Here is a 27,113-nt window from a genome sequence, read left to right on the forward strand (position 1 = left end):
TAAGTCAAAAATTTACATAAATAATAAAAAAATTATTTCTTGCATTACAATTTAACAAATGTACTTAAAATAATCAAAAAGAAAGCAAACATAATTAAGAAATATTTTTAATATAAACATCAATTAAATAACATCCGCTTACGAAATGTTCTTTTTATTTTTACAAACAGTATTAATATAACGGCCCTCACCTGCTAGAGGGACTGCTGGATTCGGTTCAAAATGACATGGCTGCGGAGTTGAATATTAGTAGTCGTAAACTCGAAATTGAGTCGGCTGTGCAATGACTGTTATAAAATAAACTAATAAATTTGGCCGGGATAGTATGGTTGATAGGGCGTTGGACTCGTGTTCGTGAGAATGGGAGTTTGAATCCAGCCGGCAGAAAAATACCCATATATAAAATGGTGACTGGTGCATGTTAAATCGGTCGTTGTTACAAAGTCCTCCAAGTTCTCATAACAAATAAATACCTCTTGGTACTACTATAGCAGTTCCCTTGTCTTCTGGATTGGATTCAAAATGACAAGGCTGCGGAGTTGAATATTAGTAGTCGTAAACTCGAAATTGGGTCGGCTGTGCAATGACTGTTATAAAATAAACTAATAAGTTTGGCCGGGATAGCCTGGTTGATAGGGCGTTAACTCGAAATTGAGTCGGTTGTTTAACGGCGGTTATAAAAAAAAAATAAAACCAATAATCAAATTTTATTTTCTTGTTTTCTTTCTAACTCTTTGCATATTTTCTACTCATATTCAAAATTTCATGTTTCTAAGTCTTATAGATTTTGTAACGTAAAGAAAGTACAATTGAAAAAAAAATTCGCGAAAAAAATCACTAAAAATTGCAAATAAAATATATTCAAAATGAATCTAAAAAAAAAAAAAAAAACTGTTAAATATATAGTGTGGGCCACGATTTTTGCACGCCAAATTTTTACTCTGTGCTTAAAATGTGTTTCTTTTGTAACTTTTTCCCCTCGTTCAAAAAATATGTGCAATAAAAGAAAGGTTCTACATAATAGTCTCATCACAATTAATATAATTAACAATAAAGTAATATTATCAAGTTTTTTAATAATATAATGTTAATACTCAATAATAAAAAATAGTGGCAGTTTACTTTAGGTGCATAGAAATGGAATTGACCTTATAAGGGCCCCATCATTTTCAGTAGCTTAGGGCCCCACCAAGCTTAAATCCGGCCCTGCATAAATCTTTGCTGGTTCCAGCATAATTACTAGCATTCCATACCATGAATTGGCACACTTTATTGCTGGTCCAGCATATATAAACCAACTTGTGTTGCTTGAATATCTTGCTGGTCCAGCTTGTGTTGCTTAAATATCTTGCTGGTCCAGCATACATAAACCAACTTGTGTTGCTTGAATATCTTGCTGGTCTAGCAACAATCAAGACCACAACTTGCTTGTTCTTTATGCTTTACTAGCAATAGTTCCCTAGCAACAGATGCTTTTTTTTATTGCTATTCCAAGCATAATTCTCTACCAACAGTTGCTTGGAATCTTTGCTATTCTAGCATAAAAATCCGACCATCAGTTGCTGGGAATATCTGCTATTCTAGCATTATTTTCCTACCATCAGTTGCTTGAAATCTCTGCTATTCTAGCATTACTTTCCCACCACTAGTTGCCTGTAATCCCTTCCATTCTAGCATTACTTTCCTACCACCAGTTGCTTGATAACTTTGCTATTCCAGCATTATTTTTCTACCATAATTCTACATAAAAAGGGAGTAACAAAATGGAATTTAAAATTTAAAACAAAAATTTAAATTGGACAATTTAGCAACTAAATTTTGTAACTGTAAACCAACTAATTTTAAATGCCAAACTTATTAATTAAAAGTCCTTCTGTTGTTGCTTTCCTAAACAAAATGTAAAATATTTATTTAAATATAAAAATACAAATATAAAAAAAAAGACATTTATTTAGAAAAATACAATGCAACTAATAATACAATATTTTTTCTTCCTCATTTTCAATATCTACATTTCCGCCGTTATGGCCTCTTTATAATAAAGCTTTGCTGCACCTTAAAAAAATAAAGTTTAAGCAATATTAAATCACAAAATCATATAAGACTGCAGAATTAAACTTACTACTTTTTATAAAATAAATTTGAATATATTTACTTGTTTTGCACAAAATTAAATCAAAGTAATATTTTTTATAAGATAGCATCACATATTTCCTTACATATTAAACAAACCTGATTGTCTTGTTATATTTTTATGAATTTGTATTGGTAAAAAAAGACATGAATTTAAAAAAAGATCTGATTTTATATACAATCATAGAAAATCTAAAATGTTAGCAAAAAAGGCTGCTGCATAAAATATACTGCAACGGAATTTGCATGTACTGTTTGACTTTTCTTATTAACATTATTATCTTGATTTTGATAAAGATTCAAAAACAAAGATTTAAACTAAACGCATATATTCTAGGAGAAGCAAGTAAGGGTATACAATTTCCCAGGCACCTGACTGACTAAAGAATAGAAGCTGGTACTCAATATAGCAAATTTAGCACAAACGCAGAAAATTACTTCACTACTTTCCATTCCATAACATGCTCATTCCTAACAATTCGCCCTGTTGCCAACATTATTAAAAAAACTGTATTAAAAATATGTTATGATTAGGAAAACAAAACAAATTTGTTATAAATATTGCAGTAGAATTTTTTTTTTACAAAAAAGTGGTATTTTTGGGGGAAAGCGATTATTCAGTGATTTGCAACTTTCATTCACCAAAATTTATCTAGCAAATTATTTATCAGAATTGATAATTAACTTGTTCTTATTAAAAATACCAGCAGATCCTAAACATTGTTCTGCAGAACCCTAGAAGAATGAAAGAGATCCAAGTGATAGGAATTTAAGCAGTCTAAAAATAAAAAACATTTTTAACACCTGCTATCATATTTAGGCCCAACAATAATCGATTACTTAATATTGCAGATGCTTTTTTTCAATTATTTAAAGTTTAATGCCAATAAAAAAGAAAAGACATTTTTAAAAATAATTTTTCTAATAATATATTAAATTGAAAATCCTACGCATCTGTAAAAAATTGTAGTATTATTTCCCATTGCGCTTTTCAAATTATAATGAAATAACTGGATTCACTAATAAAAAGACCCATCCTTGAGACACTTTTTTTTTATAAACATTTATAGCAGTTCCTTTTGTTTTCATTTCAATAAAAAACACAATTTGGACTTATTTTCTTAGTTTTTACTAAGAAAAAAATTCATAGCTAGACAAAATGCAGCTCCAAGACCATGAATTCAACTGTCTGACATAATACCTGATTGAAGATTATTATGAAGAAGATAAATGATGAAAAAATTTTCATGCCTCTTGGAAAATCTTTAAGAGTTTAATTTCATATTTTTTTATTGGTAAATACATTCACAGATGTTTTTATAAACTTTATTTAAAAATGTTCAGGTACCGCCGAGAGATGGTTGATCTTTTAGGGTTCCGTATTATTAAAAAAAATCAGGAACCGCTGGAATATACAGTTGTGTAGAGAAAAAAAAGTAAGAATTGTGACACAGGAAAACAAGAGACTCACAGAAATATGCTTAATTTCTTTTTATTTTTAAGAAAATTCATTAATAATTATTTGCAGGCAGCAAAGATCATATCATTGATATATAACATTATGAACATCAGTACTGATTTAATCTGTAATGATTATGCTGCACAGTACTGCTCTCTAAATTTTAATACAATTATTTTATAATTCCTTTTTTTTTTGTAAAGATTTTCTGTAAAATGGATTGAGTTAACTCTCAAAATAAAAGTAAAATTTAAAGAAAATTAAATATTACTTGATTTAGTATATACTAAGGCTAGTTGGTTTAAATTAGATATTTTAATTTTTTTAATTACAAAGTCATACAAACATTATGTTTTAAATTATTTTAATATTTTCAAAATGCTTTTTTTACATGAAGATATTTTAACAAAAAATATTTAAAATTCATTTGTCTTTCTATTTTATATTTAATCTAATGCTACATAGTGTTTTTAGGAGGTTGTCATACCATGGGAGTAACTTTTCATCACAAATTTTGTTTCAATTCCATAACTAGACTTGAAAAATAACTACTCACCACTGTGAGAAGTCAAAAAAAAAAAAAAAGAGAGAGAGAGAGGAAACTTAAATAAAAAAAACTAGTACCTTTTTCCAATCGTTATATGCATATAGTATACATATAACCATTTAATGATCTAAAAACATCAATATTGAGACTCAAGATAACAGAATTTTCAATTCAATGTCTCCATTATGACTTGTACAGTAGTCTGTCAAGCTTTTTCTGAGCGGTACCTATTTTGTGAAAATTTAGACATAATTTTTGAAAATTAAAAATTATATTAAAAAATCAACACAAAATTATGATAAAAATATGGATTTAGCATTTCTTACGAGACACATAATAAAATTTTAAGAAAAAGTACTTTGTGAAACTACTGTTTTTTACTGAAGTGGAATTTGTGAAGGTACCGCTAAACGGTAGTAAATTTGGCTTGGACAGATCCCTGTTGCTGGAAACTTAAATTTTACTGATGGATCAAAATCCTTCAGTATCCATCATTTTGGCTTGGAAAGATTCATGTGGAAGGAGAGTTCCATCACAATTCCCATATTTCAAAGTTGTAAGGAATAGATTAAATGTATTTTGCCTCTCCAAATATTTAAAAAAAAAGTTCTTTTAAGTTAGTATGTTCAACTAATTTTTCACATATTTATATTTTTATTATTAAATTAACTTTTTATGGTCATATTATCTCTAATATGAATCTTTTGTAAAAATATATTTTAAACTAAGTAAAAAATGTCTAAATGAAAAGGACCTATTGCTATCAATCACAGAAAGAAAAAAAACGGGGGAAACAAATCTTAGAATTTTCTTTTTCCACAACATAATTTTGTTTAAAGTTTCCTTAAGCAAAGCAACCCCTCATTAAAAACAATCATCCTTCCAACACAAACACTAGATGGCGTGATCAAAACCTTGATTAACACATACTTTTAAACTAAATACTTAAGGTAGTTAAGTACTTTACTTACTTCCTGCCAATTCCAACACCATAATTCTCACACCCTTCTGTCCATGCTGTCAGTATATTGGCTCCTGTAATGTCCTTTTCAATGGATTTACTAAATCAAAATAAAACATTCACATTATAAATTTAAAGTTATAAATATTCATAAAAAAATAAGTTTTATAAATAGTTATTGGAAAATGGGTGATAAACCAAATTTAATATGAATTGTATATTGTGAGAGAATATACATACTAACTGAAATGCTAAGTAGAAAACATAAGTTAGTTACTCTAAGTTAAGTCACGATTAGAGCAAATGAACACATAAAGAATAAGTGTTAAAATTTATAAGTATTGTTCATTGGTTTAAGTCTCAACTTAAATAAAAAATTTTTAGAGAAATCAGCAATTTCAATTTTCATGAAGCATTCAAATACAAGTTTTTCCAAATATCCACTGATATTCATAGCTTTAAAATTTTTGTTAATATATTGCTGTGTTAATAAAGCAAAATTGCATTAATACTCGGATGGCAATAAATTATAGCATTTTCTAAATAACAGTTTAATAGAAAAAAAATTTGGTAAAAATTTTTTAGAACTACGAACAATGTAAAAATATGTTGTTTTTTTCCATCCTTCATTTACGTCTTCATTACAAAAAGCGGTATTATTTAAAAGAGAATGGATTTATTTTGCAAAAAGCATTTCAACTAATTCCTATAAAATACAATCCTTATACACCATATTTTCATTATAATATAGGAATGTCACCTTTTTAAGTGAAAATACAGCAGGTAGATTAACCAAGAGCCACACATGTATTTGCTCATGTAGACAGCATATATGTTAATTTTTATGTTCTACGAGTTGTTATCAGTAAATTCAGTGTAATCAGTAAACTTGATATGTTTTCAGAAAAACAAATACTTTTAATTGTTAGACACAAAATAAAGAGCATGAAGAAGTGGTTATTATAACTAAAAACACAATTCAAGAGTCTGAATATCATATTAAATGTAATCAGGATTTTAATAACCACATGGCGATAGTAGTTTTAACGGTTTAAAAGCTGTCAAAATCCCATTTGAACAAAGTTGGGGTTTTGGACGTCCTAAACTGGTTTTGGACAGGACACATGGGTAAAACTGTCTTAAACTGGGTAAAACTGTCCTAAACTGGGTTAAACTGTCTTAAAGTGTCCAAAACCTTGAACTTTGGTAAAAGGTAAAAATTCTATAGGTGTAACCATTGTACACATAATAATTACAAGTATCAATAAATATTTGATATTTTTTATACAATTTACTGTAACTTATTAAAATAATATAATATAATAGGAAAAGGTTTATAATTTTTGAAGCTCCACAATTCATTGAACAACTAAAGTGAATAACTAATCCTTTAAATATAAATATGCTTTTAATACTGATAAATAATATTTTTGCATAAGGATAAATATGGCAATATTAAAAAATAATAATTTTTCTTAAAAAATACTAAATTTGTTCAAAAATTAACCTTTCATTTTTCACAATATTTTTTTAAAAAAATGTTATATTTTCTGCATCACAGGATAATAAAAAAGACATCTATTTTCTAAAAAAAATGTTTTTAAATATAAATATATTAGTTTAAATTGAAAATACAAAATAACTGAAAAATGTATTAAGACTTTTGAAGGGCATAACATCAGTTTCAGTTACTGACACTGGTGATGTATCACCACTATGCTAAAAGAATTGAACATGAATGAAATAAAAGTATTCTTGAATAGTACTATAGATAAATAAACCTGTTTATGATGAACCAAGCACTTAGTCCCTAATATTTTAACTTGTATGGCAAGGCCAAACTTCAGTTATGTACTATTGAATGAGAGGACCAATTCAACTTGATTACTGATTAATCTTCCTTTGTTTAAATTGAAGAGTCAAACAATATTAATAAAACATTATACTTTCAAAAACAAATATTCTCTGGTATATTTAATTATCAATATGTTATTAGTTCTATGTTTATTTTACCTCTTGAATATTGCTCAGATAAAATTGTGACATAATTTCAGGGTTGCAAAAAACCCACCTGCCCGATAAAACCCGCCCGGGTTTTACTGGGTAAAACCCACCCTAAAGTGGGTTTTACTGGATTTTTCTAAGATTGTTTTCTTTTTTTTTTTATCCTCTGTTATATTAAAGAGCTATTCTATTGAAATATATATGTAGTTTAGCCTAAAAAAATTAACCTATAGTGAAGAAACTAATTGTGTTGGAGAGTCACCTAACTGGCTAGATTTGACAGAATGGCCATTGATTCGCTTTCGATGCAAATAAAATATTTATCAATATTTTTTTATGATTAAAGTGTAAATAAAAAGAAATTCTGTGTTAAAATAAGTTTCAAATGTGTGATGTATGTGAGCACATATAACATTTTACATTGTGATGTCAGAAGAAACTTTTTTCACACTTTCAATTTATTTGTATTATCTATATGAGGTCAATTAATAAAATTAAACTTAATTATTAATATTAAAATAAGCTTTTTTAAAATAATGCACTTATACCTGTCCTCTCTTTTGAAAAAAAACCCAGAAAAGCCCAATAAAACCCACCCAAGTTGGGTTTTTCCACAAAAACCCGGGTTTTTTGCAACCCTGCATAATTTGATAAAAGGGTTTTGGACAGGACGGTTTAAACCAGGGTTTAAACCGTGGATTAATCCATTCTGCCCTAAACCTTGCCAACCCTGCATTTGAATTTATAAAAAATCGGAGAAAATAAGGTAAAACTAAGCGTAATCACTGAAATTAGCATAATAACACTATAAAAATATTTGCTTTTTTAAAACCATTTGAAATTCCAGAGCAATAACAATGGAAAAAGCAATTGAGAAACAACATAGATTTACTTGTGTTTAGAAGCTTTCCCTTGTTGCATATCAACAGTCAGCAGGCTACATCTGGCTCACTAGTCGCAGGCTGTGCACCACTATAATATTTCAAATATAGAGCAAAAGAAACAACATTAAAATAAATAGAAATCTAATTATAGATTAAATATAGAATAGATAGTAGAATATAGATATAGAATAGATATAGAATAAATAGAAATCTAATAAAAAGAAATCTAATTATAGATGAAAAAGCTGAAGATAAATTCAAGACGCCTTTAGTTATAGCCATTTTATTTTAAGCAACCAACTTTAAGCAATTTTTTAAAATTTCCTAATTTTCCTTTTGTTTACTTTGCAAAATAATTTTTTAAATCCCGGCTGTGAATTTATTATAAATCAATTTAAACATTTCTAATGTTAGCTATAACAAAATTTTTAAAAAATATTGATATAACAATGCTCAACAAAATTAATGATTTTTAAAATGTTTTAGTCCTTACATATTTATTAAAAATATATTTTTTTTAAATGTATTTACTTATTTAAAATTATGCAAATGCCATTGACAAATCAAGCATGTTTTTCAAAAAGATTCAAATAAAAATAGTTAGGTTAAAAATAAATATTTGAAATAATTGATAGACATTTATAGACTCTAATTTGTAATATATTTTTGGTAATTCTAAATCACAAATTTGAAAATTAGTAAATATATTGTTCATTATTAAATACTCTGAAATTAAAATTCAAAAGTTTTGTTTACTTAATATTTCTATCAGAAAATATTATCTTAAATAAAATAAAACAGTTAATTTTTTTTTCTTTTTACAAAACGCATTTATTTTAACAATACATTTCAATAGAATAGGATAACAGCAAGCCAAAATTTTAATCCCAACTGCGAATAAATAAGTTTTAAAATAAAAAAATTATTTTAATAGAAATTATACAAACGTTACTTTAACATTATCTTCAAATGCTAAAACTATTATACTACGTGACGTAAACAATTAGAGTAATTATATATGATTTAAAAGCTAATTTCGTCAACAACAAAAATTAGGACGGTAATATAAATATTTAAGATGCAACATTTTTACAGTAAACTAAAATAAACACTTAAACAGAATCTTTCTTAAAAGAATTCAAAATATAAATAGACTGCTAAGCCTAACTTGATTGCAATTCAATGCTAATAACAACATTATAATATAGATAATAAATGCGCACGCATTATTTAAATGGAACTCAAATCAACTATTAATAATAAAGATAAAGTACATTTAAATAAAAGTGATAATAATAAATAAAATAAAGAAAACTCACCTCATTCTCATTCATATGAATCTGCCGCCGCCATGTGTGTAAACAATTGGAGTAAGGTGCAAACGAGTTTAGTCATCAAGAGAGCGCACCAGTTTTACGGATCAAAAGTTGAAAAAGTTCAGTGAAAATTCATTACTTGAAGGGAGTAAAAGAACGTTCAGTCTACTTAGTCCCAGAAAGCGCATTTTAAGAAAATTTTATTAAATTGTACATTTTTTTTTCTTATGTTATTACTAGGAATGCGCTTTTTATATTGCATATAAATATTTATGAGAAAAAACAAACAAATTAACTCAATTAACTAAATATAATCGATGAAAAATAGTTTTATTAAATAAAATTTTCAACTTTTTAATTATTTATTTTATTAAGAAACAAATTTATTATGACATTTAGTTATTTATTTAATTTATTAAAAATAAAAAAAGCATCAATTTTTTAATTTCTTTTCTTTTTTTAAACTATCTCGTATTAATTTCCGAGTTGTTTTCTGTCAGTTATTAATAATAATTATGGGTTCTATGTTCCTTGTAATAATAAATAAATATTTTAAAATAAATCTACATATTTAAAAACTCTATATAAACATATTTAATAAAATGCATATAGATAATAAATAAATATATATTTTTTTATCTAGTTATTGCAAAAATGTACTGTATTTCTTAACTTTACATTCAGTAAAAAAAACAGTTTTTGATATTTGCTTTCGAAAATAATGACAGAATTGTGACAATGACAACAATTATGAAAAAAATAAATAAATAAGGACAACATTGTTCTAACAGTTTTTCTTTCTCTCTTTTTTTATGTACTTGCACATTAATTAAATGCTGGCTAATATGAAGATTTTATTACAGCTTATTGACGAAATGAAACTTTTAAAATCACAGTGATCAAACTTAACACTGGATACTGCAAAGATCTCGAAAATTAATTAAATTGAACAATAAAGAACTTTTAATAAAAATTTAAGTACTTTTACTAATTTTTTCACGAAATTTTTTTTATTTTACTGTGTGATTTGCCAGAGAAGCAAGCTACGCTCATTATGAATAGGTCTTTCGAATTTATTTTAAACGTTACATAATTCAAGGTATTGAGCATTTGATTTCTAAAGCTGTACGAGAGCTGTGGGTGATTTTAAATGGGTTTCTAAATAGTCGCGTAGCTACTTTTGGGGCACCCAGGGCAAACACCTTAGATGGAGCCAACACGAGGAGCACCCTCAATCTCTGGATACCAAATACTTTTAACAGGTAATGAAATATTTTTTTTATTGAAAAAGTATTTTGGGATCCCCTGGACATTGTCCTGTTTGCCCAACTGTTAAGACACTCCTGTTTCTTACGACACAATGGCAATTCAAACAGGCACTCATTCTTTACCGTATCTTTGGAATTGACCCCAGAGGACATTTTCATTTTGGTTAAAATAGTTTAAATGTTTAATAGTGAAAACGTGAACTGTCAAATATTATTTTCGTTATAAAGTTAACACAACAGTTATATTAACTAGTTTGAAAAGAACTAAATGGGAAATAAAAATATGATTCAGGCAGAGTCGTAGCACCAGAATTGCTCCCCGGGCTATTGGCGACCTGTTTGGGAAACATCCCAAAGGATGAGAGAGAAAGTTTTTTATTGTTTTTCATTTAGTTTTTTGGATTTTATTTTCAATTGCAAAATTCCTTAAATGGTAACTAGTTTAATAATCGAAAAAGTACAATATTCATTTTAGAGTAACTGCGGAACATATTGACACCATAGAGTTGTAATACTATCTCAACTATATGCTTGACACAGGTGGAAAATCTCAAGAACCATTCCTATTGTATAAAAAATATTTTCTTTTATGGTTTTTGGTTATGAGAGTCCCGCAGTGGACTGGTCGTTAAGACCAGGGCTAAAGAATATAAAACTATTATCGAAATGCCAGTTTGCGCGATTGCAACTTGCAAAAATTCTGATATAAAAACAAAAGGAAAAAGTATAATTTTTCACGTGTTCCCTAAAGTAAATGAACAACTATGTAAAGAATGGATTCCGAAATGACACAGTTAATATAAAACACCAATACGTTTATTCTGTCGTAAAGAACTTTTATAAAAATTCATTATCTAAATAGAAACCGCCTCGTTACTTCATAAAGAAGCGCAGGTGAAAAGAATTAAAAAATAGATAAAGTCGAAGAAAATTAAAATGTAAGTAAAAAGTATAAATAAAATATATAGTATATACAGTCAAACCCCGCTATAGTGAACCTTCAAGGGACCGACATTTTGGTTCACTATAACCGGGAGTTCACTATATCCGTTACGCAGGCAATTTAACTAATGGTTCCCAAACTCCTCCCTGTTATTACGCATTATTCAAATAAATGACTGAAAAATATTATGTCGTAGCAAAAAATGTGTTCTTTTTCATTACTCCTCGTCTTACGTGCAAAAAAAAAAAAATTAGTAATTCTTAGCTGATGAGCAATCCTCAACATCAGGTATGGAAACACTTTCCGACTCTCAGATAATTTTTCCTGAATTTCTGTTATTCCACTTTTTAAACCCGTCTAACCTGCCATTCGAGCACATAAAAGAAGTCTTATAAAATCGCTTAGAAAATTCATCGACATTTGTCCAAATACTGGAAAATTGCCTGCCTCAACTTTTCTTTACCTTCTAAATTTTTTTTCATGAGCAGAAATTATTAATTGCGTATTTTTCCATATGCTACAAACTGCAGATTTGAATAGTTAATGTTCCCTGCAAATATCAGCTTTATTGCATCCATTTTCAATTTTTCTGATTATGCCCATTTTATCATCAATGCAGAACGTTTTACGTTTACTGGTCACCATAGTTAAACTTGAGACACTTGTTTGCAGGCTTATTTTTAACTAAACTGAGAGCAAAAAGGAGTTGAAAAGAGAGCCTTATCAACACATATTAGTGTCCAACCCTTTGACCAATAATGAATAATTGCTCATTCCCTCTGATAGAAAATGCATATTGATCCCACTGACACCTTGCAGGTGCATCATCTGCCTGGAAACATCTGCTTGGGTTGTTTAGGGATTGGAAAGTGAAATAAAAGAAGCAAACAAGAAAAAATGCTTATTGCTACATTCCCCTCTATAGATGGTTTTAAACATCGGTATATGTATTTATTTTGAAGTAGAAATTTCAAAATTATTACAATAAAATGAAGAATAAAATCAGTCGAAGACAGAAAAAAGTTCATTATATCCAACTTCCTCACTTTTTTGGTTCACTATATCCACAAAAAATAACATTATACGTGTATAGCAAGGCACGGAACCGAACATTTCGTTCGCTATATCCAGGAGTTCACTATAAACCGTGTTCACTATAGCGGGGTTTGACTGTAGTTGAAATTCTCCTAATTTCATAACATATTTTTTAATGTAGTTATTCTAAATATTTATGATTTTTTTTAAAAATTATATTCTCTTCAATTTAAATATCTATAAATTATATCATCGTAAATTTAAATGTCTATAAACAATTGTAAAATTTCTAATGTCATTATGAACCTAAATTATTATTTTGTTTCAGTAATTAGCGTTTAAGGTTGATGTTTCCTAATGATTAAGTATGAACAAATTGCTATTAACGACATATTTTAAAATCAGGGATTCTAAATTTAACTTAACTTATCTTTATAAAAGAATATGTAGATAAAAAAAGTGTCAATATATGCCTTCATTTTTCTTAATAGTTAAAGTTAAAACTGAACTTTTTAAAATAAAGTATTTATCGTGTCATTTTCACCAACTAGCAAAACATTTTTATAAGTTTAAAATGGTATTTTTTTAATATAATAACCAAGAAAGATTTTTTTGAACTATGTTTATGAACGGAAATAATGTGTTAATTAGGTAAAGCTTGAAGGCTAATAACCAGAAAAAATCTAACTTATTTTTACAAAGAGAAAGATGCAAAGTTATCATATCTTTGCTTGCGATCTCCGAGATCTGTGGACACAGTGACGTCATGAGGAGGGAAATCGTAGCTTCAGCTCTAGGAGCGGAGTGAACTAGCCCTTGTATTCTCTTTAGCCCTGGTTAAGACACGGTTCCCAGCAGATCACCGAAGTCAAGCATCACTGGCTACGGTTAGTGTGCGGGTGGGTGACCACTTGGATCAGTCTGCGTAGGGACCTTAGAGGAGTAATTTGGGTAGAGAGAACCAGTCCCCCATCCCTCGTTGCAAAGAACATCGGCACGTGATTCCTGGACAACTTTTCCTCCAGTAAACCCTATCCCCAGTCTTTTACTATGGAGGTGGATTGATGAGCTGCGTTTTGAACTATAAAATTTTAAAATAATGGTAGTACACTGCTGTAGATACGGGTGTGACGAAAAATTCATTAAAGGAGGACATTTTGCATTTCACAAATAACATTTTTATTCTTTTATATTCACTTATAAACATTTATTTGCAATTTTTATGTTAGCACGTCAGGTTATGAAATGAATTTAATTGGTTTTTAACTAGCAAAATAGCTATTATTTTTTTATATTTTTATTTAAATTGATAGATTATAATGTAGTTAACATTTATCGGCATTTTCATTACAATTAAATTTCATATTGATATAAATATTCTGATATTTTTACTCCTTTTCTGATGAGCACGCGCATCGGATTTGGCGCATTTTTTTCACCCCAATGTTTACAAACAAATCGCATTTTATTTTCGCTCTGTAACTTATAATGATTGAGTTAAAATTATTTTTTTTAAATAATTTCAAGCGAATTTAAGTGCATATTTTAGTTGTACAGACTTAAGAAGATATGAAAGTACATTTCATGTAAAAAATAATTTTTTTGATCAAAAATAAAATTTTTTTAAAAAAATTACGTTTTTAAATAAAATTTATAAGTCGAAGAACACTTTTTTTATTATATAGGAAAAATTGTTTGGATATTCATATTTATGTAGGAAGTTCTATATTTATTACTGTACATTTATTTTTCAGGAAAATATTAACTAGGTTATTATAGGTTATATTATTAATAATAGGCCCTATTATTAAATAATTGTTATAGGATTGTCAAACGAGTAGCTATTTACTATTATTATTATTATGTGTATTTTATTTTGATTTCTAGAAATAAAAAGTGAATAATTCTTTTTTTTTAACATTAATTAATTTTTTTAATATAAAATGTTAATTAAGTCGAAAACTATCAATATTTCAAACAACAGGTAGATAGTACGTTCTTATATGGAGTTTCGTAATACTTTTTTTTAAATAAAATAAAGTGACAAATAACGAAACCAAAATTTGTTATTTTAATTTAAATTATTTTATTATATTATGTTAACTCACTAAAATTTTAATTGTATGCATTGGTTGAAATAAATTATTATCGCATGGCAGGCAAACTAGAGTTCCAAATTGTGCAGCATGTAAAAATATTAATATTCATTTTAAAAATAAAACAAAATATTTTGTTATTATCAGAAAAATTATGAATAACACTAAAACCATAAAAAAGTTATGTAAAAGATGAATTGCATACCAGTGTATATATATATATATATATATATATATATATATATATATATATATATATATATATATATATATATATATATATATATATATATATATATATATATATATTAATAAAAAAATTAAAAATTGCCATTTCAGTTGCCCTGTTAAATTTTTTTTAATTATTATACGTAATCTAAATAAGAAAAATTATGCATCGATTAAAATTAATTATAAAAGGCTTTCATTGTAAAGTATGTATAAATGTTAGGGAAATATGTTTTAAAAATTTAACTAAATATTTTTATAATAAAAATTAAGAAAAAATAAAAGATAAGTAAAGTATTAACAATTATTAAAGCAAAGCATTCCCACAATAGCCCGTTGAGTGCCTGAAAGTCATGAAGGTTAAGCTAGCACAATTTAATGATCAACAGTCATAAGAGTGATAATGTGGTTAGCACTGCGTATCCCCCGCCTTTACTTCATGGACAAGCTGACCCATCGATCTGAACCTGAATTAATAATTCTTCGTTGTACTAATAGAAGACACACATTTTCTTTTAAATTACTTTGATTTTTAGTAACAATTTACATAATTATTTAACTCAAATATAAAATTGCTAATTTTTTATTCACACATATTCTGCATTTTAAAAATCAGATACTAAATGTGTAGTGTATTGTGAGATTTTTTCAAATCATTTCAGTTAATACTTTAATTTAATTTTAAAAGACATTTTACGTATTTTTCAGCAAGTTTCTTTATTATTTTATTTGTATAATAATAATTTTAAAACCACCCAGTACTAATAGCTAACTGACGTGGATTTCCTAAAGATGAGATAAAACGAAAAGTATGGAAAGTAAATGTCCACAGAGAAGAATTCACAGCATCCAAAAATAGTGTGTTATGCTCTAAGCATTTTACTGCGGATTCATTTAATGGACAAAGATTCTTATCTCTTATGAGCTTTTGACAAAAATAATTAATACATATAATCATTTGCAATTGTTTCTTTATATTTTACATACTTTCAAATGTATCTTCGATTCAAAAAATCATTATTTTTATTTCATTGTTTGGTAAAATCATGCTTAACTAATATGTTATTAGCTTTTTATGATTAAGCAATTAAAAGCAAATAATTAAATGTAGCGCACATATTATGATGTATTTTTATTAGAAAACTTGTTTCTTTCAATCAGGAATAAAATTGGGAAAACATGCAAAATAAAATATAAAAAAAGAGAGAAAAGTCCTTAGGTACTCTTAAAAATATTCCTGTACGATGCGACCGCCAGCTATGCATTTTTCGCCAAAAAGGTAACCCCCATCTTTGCTCAAGTTTTCCGAGCCCAAACAATAGACTGGCTCTCTCTAACCTAATATCTCCTCTAAGGTAGGGACCGAGGGTGTGCGGTATTGGTCCTCGTTAAACTGTGCTACCGTAAAGTGCTCGACTTCGCGAGCAGGTCGTCGGGCTACCGAAGCGGGGGTGCCATCCCCTCCGCAGAGGATCAAAATGGTGATGGCATATCTTCGGATCATCCTCCGGGATGTTTCCCAGACCGTCGCCAATAGCCCATTGTGCAGCTCTAGTGCGACTTAAATTAGCAACAATAACAACAATAACAATTTGGTTATGAGAATAAGAAACTGATTAGTGAAATATATTTTCCGACGAAGAATTTACTAATAAGGTTTTGTTTGAATTTCCATCAAATTGGCAAATGTTGCTATTTCGCATGCAGCGTGCATTGACCAAGCAAGAAAAACCACGTGGGTTAAATTTTCACTTGTTACGTAGCCCATTGTCTTTATAAACATTAACTACATGTTTTATAAACCAATTGTGGTGGCATACAAATATTTATGACTTACATTATAAAAATAAATTGGATGTTGTATGTCACATGGTGATTTAAACGTATAAACGGAGGCTTGTCATGTTATGATTTTATATTCGTCTTTGAACAGCCAACCCAGATAATAATAATACTATATAAATAAAATTATTACATAAAATAATTATGTGTGTTCATTCTGAAAATACTTACAATTTTTATTAAATGCACATTTTACACAATTACAAGGCATTGTGTAAAATTAAAAAATATATTTGCTCAATTCATTTTCATAGCATCACTATATGCAAATGAATATTTTTGCAATATGTAATAAAGATGGACTAAGTTTTTATTTTTCTCGTTGCACGTGAAAAATAGGTTAATTTAATTTTGATCTGTACCTCAGAAACATCACTTCAAATTAAAGTCGGACATAAATTTGAATGAAAAAATTTTAAGGGCATATATTTTTCTGCAATATTGACTAAATTTTTTTAACGTGATATTCTATGTAATGTAAAAACTCACGGGCCTTGTTCTGTTGCTGCCCAAGAAATTCATTTGGCTATAAATGTCAAGCTATATATTTTGCTGATTGATTTAAATCTCTGTTATAATTTCTCAAATATATGAAAATGTCTATTCGGTTAAAAAACCTAAATTAATTTTTGAAAAAAATTCCATATCATTATGTTCTTAAACATCCTCATGTTTCCAGAAAACCTTGTTAATAATATGTTTTGGTTAAATTATAGCGAATGCAATATTTAATTTGAATGTAATCAAAAGTTTTGCTATTTATTTGCTAGACAAGTTTGAAATGCAATATACCAGCAAAAAAAGAAGAAGGAAAAAAAAGCATGATCTAGCAAAAATATTTGCTGGTACCAGCAAAATTACTAGCATGTCATGGTATGTATTGGTACACTTTATTTGCTTGTCTAGCATACAGATACCAGCTTGTGTTGCTGGAATATCTTGCTAGTCTAGCAACAATCACGACCATCTCTTGCTAGGTTTCTGTGCTATTCCAGCATGAGTTTGAAATCAGCATATTTTTGTTGCTGGTACCAGTCTGAATTTTGATGAGCATGCATGAATTTTGCCTTATATGAGACTTAATAAATACACAAACAATATTTTTGGAATGATAACAGTTTTTACCGCTTTTTTCAAAATAAAGATAAAGTCTGTAAGGTTTTTACTTTTAACACATAAACCATCTGGAAGAGACCTTATGAAGAAGCAAACTGTTTTGCATTTTTTATTCTTACATTTTACAAATTTTATATTTATTTACTCTCCATAATAACAAGTTTATAATCTTCATAATAAAATTTAAATAAGTTCTAGGAACCTACTTTAAATAAATATAACAAGGTCTAAGGATTTGATAAAAATAAAAAATTTTTTTTTCGTCTAAGCTGTCTGTAGAGCATATTAAGCTGGCAAGTATAAAAAAGCATGTAATAGATTGTTATGGTATATCTACTTTTCCATGCTTGGGAGCCAGCTTAAACAGCTAATAAGCATGAAATGCTTGCACATAGCTTATCAAGTTAGTACGATGTATGCTAGGTATCTAGCATGTGATGCTGGCAAGCATAAAAAAGCATACAATAGCTATGGTACCTACCTTACCATGCTAGGGAGCCAGCTTAAACAGCTAATAAGCATGAGATGCTTGTACATAGCTTATCATGCTAGTACGATGTATGCTAGGTATCTAGCATGTGATGCTGGCAAGCATATACTAGCACGAAAATCCAGCAGACCTAGCAATACATAGCAAAAGCTAGCATATTTTTGTTGCTGGTACCAGCTTGAATTTTGACATGTTTGGCGTGGCTTATTTAAAATACAATTTAACTTTTAGCTGGTTTACGAAATTTTTCTCACATTCCTTCACAGTTCAGTGGCAACTACTTGACTATTAAGAATTAAGTTTTAAAACAAGAATTCTTATAGTGGAAAAATATATATTTAATTTAATTTTTAATCGCTAGTTTAGGCTTATATTTATTCATTGATCTAAATTACCTTGCATATTCTGATTTTCAAAAATTTGCATATCGCATATTTTCTAGTCACATTTGATTTGCATTTTTTAAAACTTGCAAAAAAATAATTTTAAAACATAATAACAGATAACTTTACTTTAATTTAATAGTTTGCAGAAAACAGCAGGATTTCTTAAAATAACTCAGATAAATCTATGTAGTTTATGTTATTAATGATTTCAAGAAGCCAGGAAAATAACAAAACAAAAACCTACTTACCTTGAAAAAAATTTTGAAATAGATTTTGAACCAGAAAGTTGGTTCTTTATTCATGCAACAAGAGATGCTCAGATGGAAGGGTATCTAATCAATCTATTAACACAAGATATTGATTGCTGACTCTATCTATTTTGGTTATAAACCACTAAATAGAACTAGCCAGGAAAATGACAGATTTTCTAGTGACAAGCAAATTATTAACAGAAAAAATTATTCTAAACGAAGTTTTTGTAAATAATACCCTTTGTGTATATTCTGGAAATGCTTACACCGGTTGAGATAAAGAAAATTAGATATTGAAAAATTTATGGGAAGTTTTGAAGCCAGTTATTATTGGAAAGATTTTTTGTGACATGCCAGAAACATGAAATTTTGAAGTTCAATTTAATTTTTTAAATATACAAAATAGTCGATGCTAGTACTAGGTTATTTCAGAATGCAAACAGCAATGCTATTTATTAAACTTTTTTTTAAAAAAAGTTCTTTTAGTAGTTTAGTATCAGATCTTGGTGCAAGTGACTGTAAATTGTCATATTTCGTGAGAATCACCCATATATGTATTTAATAACTTCTGCTTCAATAAACAAGTGACTCCATACATGCATATGGTTGAGGAGCAACCATGTACATATTCATACTGAGTTTTTTATAATAATGTGAATTAATTACTATCATATCGACTATTAATACTTCCAAAATCTATTTTAATTTAAATAGTCTTTGAACCCTAATTCAGAAGACAGGAGAACTTCTGGATCACCTATAGGGAGAAATTTGCCTTCGTGGAGGACTTTTTGACGGAACTAACCCGCATTTGGGTTACATGGAGAGGAAAAGCATCGACACCTCCCATGATTAGCCTGACGGCAAGTGGACTCTAACCCATGATCCGTCTACTACTGGGGACATTTTATGTCAGCACTGTGGTTGGTGCGAGTCGGGTACAGAATGTGCATCCACCAGTCATTGCTGGGATTCGAACCTGAGTCACCTCATTGGGAGGCGAGTGCTCTATCCCCGAGTCACTTTGACAGTTTAGCTTTTATTTATTAAATTCAGATTATTTTTCTTCCAGCAAGACGGTGACGAAACATAAACTAATTAAGTTACTTTTTTATTTTAAATTATTGTTTATTTAAATAAAGATAGTTGTAGAAAAATACGTCTTCCACATTTATCTCAATGGTTCCACTGATGACTAGAATAACTTGTCTTCGAGTAATAATATATATTCAACTGTTTTATGAAATTGAAATAGAAATCTCCTTAGTTAATACTCTTTCCATTAGATAGATATCAAAAACAAATTTCTAATGCTGAAATTTTTTATTTGAAGCAGGGTTTTGCATAGTTGAAATATAGTTAAATTCTTAATAATTAATTAACACAAGAAAGACGGCTAGGGTTATTTCGACTTCTCTGGTTTTTATTGCTCAGTAATTCAGAAAACAACTTACTGAAAGTATTGGGTATATCTGACTTTTCATAATTTGATCCAAATTAATCATTCATTGATTAGCCTTATAGGAAGGTATACATAAAACTTTATATTTAGAATGATGAAGGAGGCCAGACTGGTCCCTAAAGTATTTTAGATAAGTTTCCCGTAACCCCAGGTAGGTCTGGGTACGAGGTAACTTTTGGTAAGTATATGTTATTTCAGTTTCATTAAAAAAAACAAGAATATTACAACAATCTTCAATTCTCAGTGAAAATTGAATATCTTAAATTATTCTTCATAGAGAAAAAGAGATAGAGTCATCTTTTAATCAAATTTTTTTTTCAAATCAAATCGAATAAAATATCATCCAATTTTGATGACCGAGTCTCTAATATATTTTTTATTAAACTAGTTATAAATATGTTTTAAGATTTCGGATGTCTAATTGATCTGCGAACAAATAATCTGGCCCATTCTAACTCTCTAGGTATGCAGTAATGCTCAGTCTTTCTAGTGTTTATTTGCATGCGGCCTAATTTTTAAATCTCCTGATATGCAGCGATAGTGTGCAAAACATTTTTAAGAAAATATTTATTTAAAAAACACATTAGGAATTGACCCCCCTCTCTCTCTGTATATATATATATATATATATATATATATATATATATATATATATATATATATATATATATATATATATATATATATATATATATATATATATGTCCAGTATAATAAACAGTTTATTTATTTATTTATTATTTTTGTATAAGTGGAATGGGCTCTGGTTCGTAAAGAACCACCCCAAATGAATGCAGGTGATACGTGTATACTTTAAAATTACGTAAGGTTGTATGAATGAAGGATAAAACCTATAAACGGTTTTCTATTCCTGTATGCAGGCTCTGATTTTTAAATTAGTCACCCTATGAAAGATAGATATGTGTATTCTGTAAAATTATGTAAGGATTTATGAATGAAGGATAAGTCTATAAACGGCTTTCTATCCTGACAGACTGACTTTTAAATTAATTTCCCTATAAATTATATATATATATATATATATTTTTTTTAGTCTGCTAATTTAATCAATCCGTTAAACATTTTTATTATTATTTCATTTTTATTACATTTTTACTAATTGCTTCTCATAGATAGCAGCACTAACATTTTACCTAAAAAATTTTTTTTCTTCTTCTTCGATCAAATATATTTTTTAAATTTTATTTTATTCGATTCAAGCTATAAGCACAACTTCCAATATTTTACATCTTCGCGATTTTTGTTAACTGTTTTATTATTGTACTTTTAAACCTAAACCGCGTTTTAATTCACGCCGGTTTGTTTTTTTGTTTTTTTTACATTTTTCTTTTATTTCATGATTTTTTACAACATAAGGTTTTTTGCGATATCGACACATATAAAGAATAATTTTTATCTTAGGATAATTATTCTTTATTCAGAAATATCGCATTTATAGCAATAGATGAGTCTTGATAACGACTATTTGCTTTTACTATTCTTGTTTCTCTACCATTTAGTTTTTTATTTTATTCATGTTTTTCATGTTAATTTGTGTTATATATATATATATATATATATATATATATATATATATATATATATATATATAAATTAAAAATTTATTGGGTGAAATTCACTTTTACATCATGCACATGAATTAAAAATGAAGCTAAGATATTAATAATTCTGTAGAATAATTCTGCAAAAAAAAAATCAATTATACACATATATATACAATTTATGCATCGAACATGTTTCACTTGTTAATTCCGCACTTGATATTTTTTTTCATACACTTCTACAAAATCATTCCAAATGAGCCGATTGATGAATAATTGACAGTAAAGGAAAATATATAACATAAGACATTAATATAATTGATTTTCTTGGACCATATGTTTCAAAAAATAAACTGTAACTTATTGAAGTTAACATTACGCGCAAAACTAATGCTGAAATTACCAATGAAAGGGAACAAAGCACATGTAAAGCATCATATGCAACGTTATGTTAGTTGATTATTTTTCTATGATGATGATCATGAAATCTGGAAGATATAAAATCAAAAATAAATGCAATAAGTACAAAACTTTATTTATTTTTTGAATAATTGTACGAGCAGTATTTTTCGTTTGATTTTACAAGAAATGTATCAGAAGTTAATGACAGACCTTTTTTTTCATTTTCTAGTGTGAAGAAACTTATTTGTATTTCAATTCACTTGAACATTTTCTAGAATGATATCATTATCGACAAGACACGCCCGCATCATTAAAACTTTCAACTTGTACGCCTGTTTCATTGTTTTGGTAAGACAGTGGTTTGAATCCATTTATTAAAATTTATTGTGTACTTCTACTTAAATTTCGAACATTTCGTTAAGTTAGCTAAGACACCAGATTTTATCTGGGGTAAAAAGAGGTTTCCGAATTTTTTAGGCTTGTTCGAAATTATGTCAAAATTATGTGTTTGTGTGTCTATCCAATATCTGTTAATTGGAATTCATCTAAAGTAAATGACATTGTAAACACAAAAACGCATGTTCTGCTTATATGTCTGTTCTACATGTTCTACAGAACTATGTGCCCAAAGTATGCCCCGTCATATTATGATGAAATTAAACGTCCTTTCTTATTTTGGCCTTAATAAGAGCTTCGCATATGCCAGACATTAGCATGATCCATGCCAGATATTATTCATGCCAGACATTAATTGAATGTCTGGCATTAGATATGCCAGACATTAGCTGAAAATAATAATGTGTGGGGGACAGTATGTCACACTAAAATGTAGCGATACACCCTTTGGTCCATTATTCTAGTGTTTCAAGTGTGTGTACCAAGCCCCGATGTTTTATGTAATAATTGTCAAAATTACTGATTACAGGAATGAAGAAACTATTTTCTGCACTGATTTTTTATTTAGTAATTGATGCTAAAGGCAGACGTCTCGGCCCCTCCCCATGGCTGGAGGGGGATACACACTTTTCCCGTCAAATCGGACGAATTTTTGTTAGCACGCATAAAACACAAAAAGCCACGCTAAAACCATCGGTTCTGCGTTTTATAGGATAATTAAAATGTGTTAAGAGGCCAGTCATATTGCCTTTCCTGTATTCTTACGCCTTTCCTGTATATTACGCCTTGAAATATAAATCTAAATATTATTCATTGGTATGTTTTCAACCCTGAAGTCCCAAAATAGAATTTCTACACTTATCCTTTACCAAATATATTTTATGAAAATGAAAGAGTTTTAATGCTTTTATTAATACAAAAGAATTTATAATTTTTGTATTACATCCCCCCCCCCAAAAAATTTTTTTTTGGTTAGCCAAAAAAAAAAAAAAAAATTTTGAATACTATGAATTTATAAAATTTATGTTGGTATGACTGTCCTCTTTCTTACAAATAACCTTTTCTCAACATGTGAAAAAAATTATTTACAGTAACAACAATAAGACATAATAATGCAATTTTTCTGCTTTGGTAACTAAACAGAAAGAAAAATGAAACATGTTTATATAACTTTTCTACTAAAATTTCAAAAAATTTTTCCGCACAGAAATATGTAAATTTTTATGTAATCGAGCTGGACAACAAGTGTCATTTAATCAGAATTTAAGATTCTGTGCGGTTATTGGGGTTATTTACTTGATGATAGTCGGTATTCCCCGTTAAAATGGAGGAAAACAGAATTTCATGAAGCACTATGAAATTGAGAGATCCAGACTGGACAATACAAAAATAGTTAAGAAAATTTTTTCTCACTGTGTTGAGAAAAAAGTTTCCTCGCCAAACATCTCCACACGCGATTCGGATCTCTCAAAAATTTAGGGATTACTTCTTCTCTTGAAGAAAGTAAAAAAAATTGTTCTTTTGGATACTATTCATAATTTAATTTCAACATTTGTGGGTTGTAATTTTTCCTAAGTTTTGATACATGTACTACTTCAAAATTTTGTTTACTTACATTTTTATTTTTATTTTATTTTGTAATCAGTTTCTTGGTCATTCTTTCTTTTTCCTATTTTTTCTTCCCTGAAGTCCCAAAATAGAATTTCTGCACTCATCCTTTACCAAAGATATTTTATGTTCAAAGATATTTATTAAAACGAAAGAGTTTTAATGCTTTTATTAATACAAAAGTATTTATAATTTTTGTATTATATATATATATATATATATATATATGTGTGTGTATATATATGTATATGTATATATATGTGTATATATGTATATATATATATATATATATATATATATATATATATATATATATATATATATATATATATATATATATATATATATATATATATATATATATATATATATATATATATATATATATATATATATATATGTTTTTTTATATTATATATATATTTTTTTAAATTTACAGGGGCTATGTGCTGCCATTACAGGTCCAACACTGATAGATCTGACACGCATTGTAAATACAGACATAGCGACCATAGCTTTCATTTATACTGGGAGATCATGTGGATATATTGGAGGATCGTTTATCGGTAGGTATGCAAGATGTTCTCTTATTGCAGCTCTTGATTTACTTTAAAAAGAAACTATGATTTGCTTTCTTGAAGCCCTAACTCTTTAATTATGTAAAGAAATGCTTTAAGACATTAAGAAGAAGGAATAACAATTATCATTAATAAAACTTTATTTCCCTTGTCGCTTTTAATAAAACTGAAATCTAATTTCGATCTTACAATTCGTTATTTTCCTCTTACTTATTATTGGACCAATTATGCTGATGCTTATTGATAAGTCTGCTTGCATGATTACAAATAATGTACAATAAGAGCTTTATTCAAAGAACAGAATCATTTTTTCAATTAAATAAACTAAAGTTACAATATCAGAAAGTATACCAAAAAATGCAGGTAGTTTAGAGTCAAGGGTTAAAAGAAAGTTTAAAAAAATATGTGCATAGTTTGAAGGTTGAAAAATTTTGAAAACTTTTCCAAGGACCAAGAAAAAAAAGGAAACAATATTAAAAATGAATTCAAGTACTGTAGCAAGTAGTTATTTCATCATCCGAGGAATTACTGAGATCTGGTTGTAGTCAAGCATCCGCATAACAGCTGTGGGGCAAATTTCTGGGACAAATTTCAGCAGCCACCACCAGGATCTGAATTTCAATGACAGATATATATATATATATATATATATATATATATATATATATATATATATATATATATATATATATATATATATATATACATACTCAAGACAAACTCCAATGGTATAGTGGAAAGTTTAATTACAAATGCTATCCTAATAATCCAAAAAATAATACACTAGCTGCGTTACAGAATTTATCAAAAATGAAAAACAAATACAGCCTGTTTCTAGTAATGAGAGGATGTATGCTGAAAAAAAAATAACACTAATATTGCAGTCCAAGGAAAAAAAATCTGACATTAATGGAAAATTCTAAAAATGAATCGTTATTGAGTTCATTTTGGAGATCGTCAACAAACTATCTATACTTCGCTCACCAGGAGTTGGCACTTGGCTCCACCTTCTCGGACTATGAGTTCATTTCGGAGCGGGAGTAAGCGGAGAATCATCTCCACGCTTGAAAATGAGACAACCCTTAATGAGCGCCAAACTCAAGCAGTGAATTCCTTTTAATTTGCTATGATACCTTTCGTTACTCCAGCTAATTAAATATATTTTAAATTTAAAAACTGATGTTTTCCCAGTAAAATGTCTCAAATAGACAGACTAATCACTCTAAAGAGAGAAATATCAAATTTATGTCATATTTATTTTAAATAAATGCTCATAAAGATTGCGAAATAAATATTTTTGTCATACAATCGCCAAATAGCAACCTTGTTCAGGATTGTTCTCATCCTTCTCACAAAAATAGCGAATTAGCATAGTCGGATACCACGTGATGGAAGCGGAGCCAAGTGCCAACTCCTGGTGAACGAACTATAGGAGAGAATAATCTGGAATATAGCAGCCCACAGTGTTCCATCGAAGAACTACAAACATCTCCTGGCTCTTCGATTCCATTAGGGAACAGACATGATTGCAGGCTTAAAGTAGATGTAAAACTGATGGGGAAACTTCTACTCCTTCTGGATGTTCAAAACTTTTATTCATCACGCTGACGAGGGCAGTAAGTACTGGTTGAAAAATTTACTTTTCGGAGTAAGGGACAGCTGCTGTAACATTTTTAAAGAGTGGGTAGCAAAGTAGCCTCATAACTCAAAAATCGACTTGATGACAAGCGAGCAGGTAGCTAGATCACTGAGTCGGTGTATCTGGTAAAACCCGAACAACCATCATGAAAAAAATATTTAAAAAATGGACTGGAATGGGTGAGGAAAAAAAACAGATTCTGTGAATTGCATTAGTGTTTTCTGTTAATTTCCTTGTTTTCAAGAATAGAGGCTATTCATAAAAAAATGGCATACTTTTTCACATTGTTTTCGAAACATTTCACCACCTTAAAAGAAAGTTTCACACTTTACCATACCATGTTCTCCCTTGTCAAACATCAATGATGTCAGCACTGTAAACCAGCAGACTAAATATAAAAGAAAATGTAACGCAATAGAGAAAATATGATTCCTTTGCTCAATTCAGCACGCCAAAATCAGTAAAGTATGTATTACAGAAAAAACGCACTACTTTTCACGTATCAAG

General features: G+C 28.4%; 1 protein-coding gene and 1 long non-coding RNA gene across 4 annotated transcripts in view; one reads left to right on the top strand and one right to left on the bottom strand.

Annotated features, from left to right (window-relative positions):
* Positions 1-27,113, top strand: part of LOC139425174 (solute carrier family 60 member 1) — a 40,127-nt gene that overhangs the window by 7,252 nt on the left and 5,762 nt on the right. For both annotated transcript variants that reach the window (XM_087165492.1, XM_087165491.1), the window contains exons 2-3: positions 22,615-22,733; positions 24,829-24,955. In XM_087165492.1, the coding sequence (XP_087021618.1) occupies positions 22,662-22,733; positions 24,829-24,955 (199 nt within the window). In that variant the 5' untranslated portion in view covers positions 22,615-22,661. The remainder of the gene's footprint in view (positions 1-22,614; positions 22,734-24,828; positions 24,956-27,113) is intronic.
* Positions 1,933-9,432, bottom strand: LOC147807664 (uncharacterized). Of its 2 annotated transcripts, none has more exons than XR_015434545.1 (4): positions 9,308-9,432; positions 7,997-8,076; positions 5,111-5,200; positions 1,933-2,055 (listed from the first exon to the last, which is right to left on the bottom strand). It is a non-coding gene; the product is annotated as an uncharacterized LOC147807664 (long non-coding RNA). The 2 variants fall into 2 exon arrangements; XR_015434544.1 differs by lacking the exon at positions 1,933-2,055 and adding an exon at positions 4,218-4,366.

The sequence above is a fragment of the Parasteatoda tepidariorum genome, chromosome 6, assembly GCF_982258835.1.
Source record: "Parasteatoda tepidariorum strain Cologne lab strain chromosome 6, Ptep-v5.0, whole genome shotgun sequence".
Lineage (NCBI taxonomy): Eukaryota > Metazoa > Arthropoda > Arachnida > Araneae > Theridiidae > Parasteatoda > Parasteatoda tepidariorum.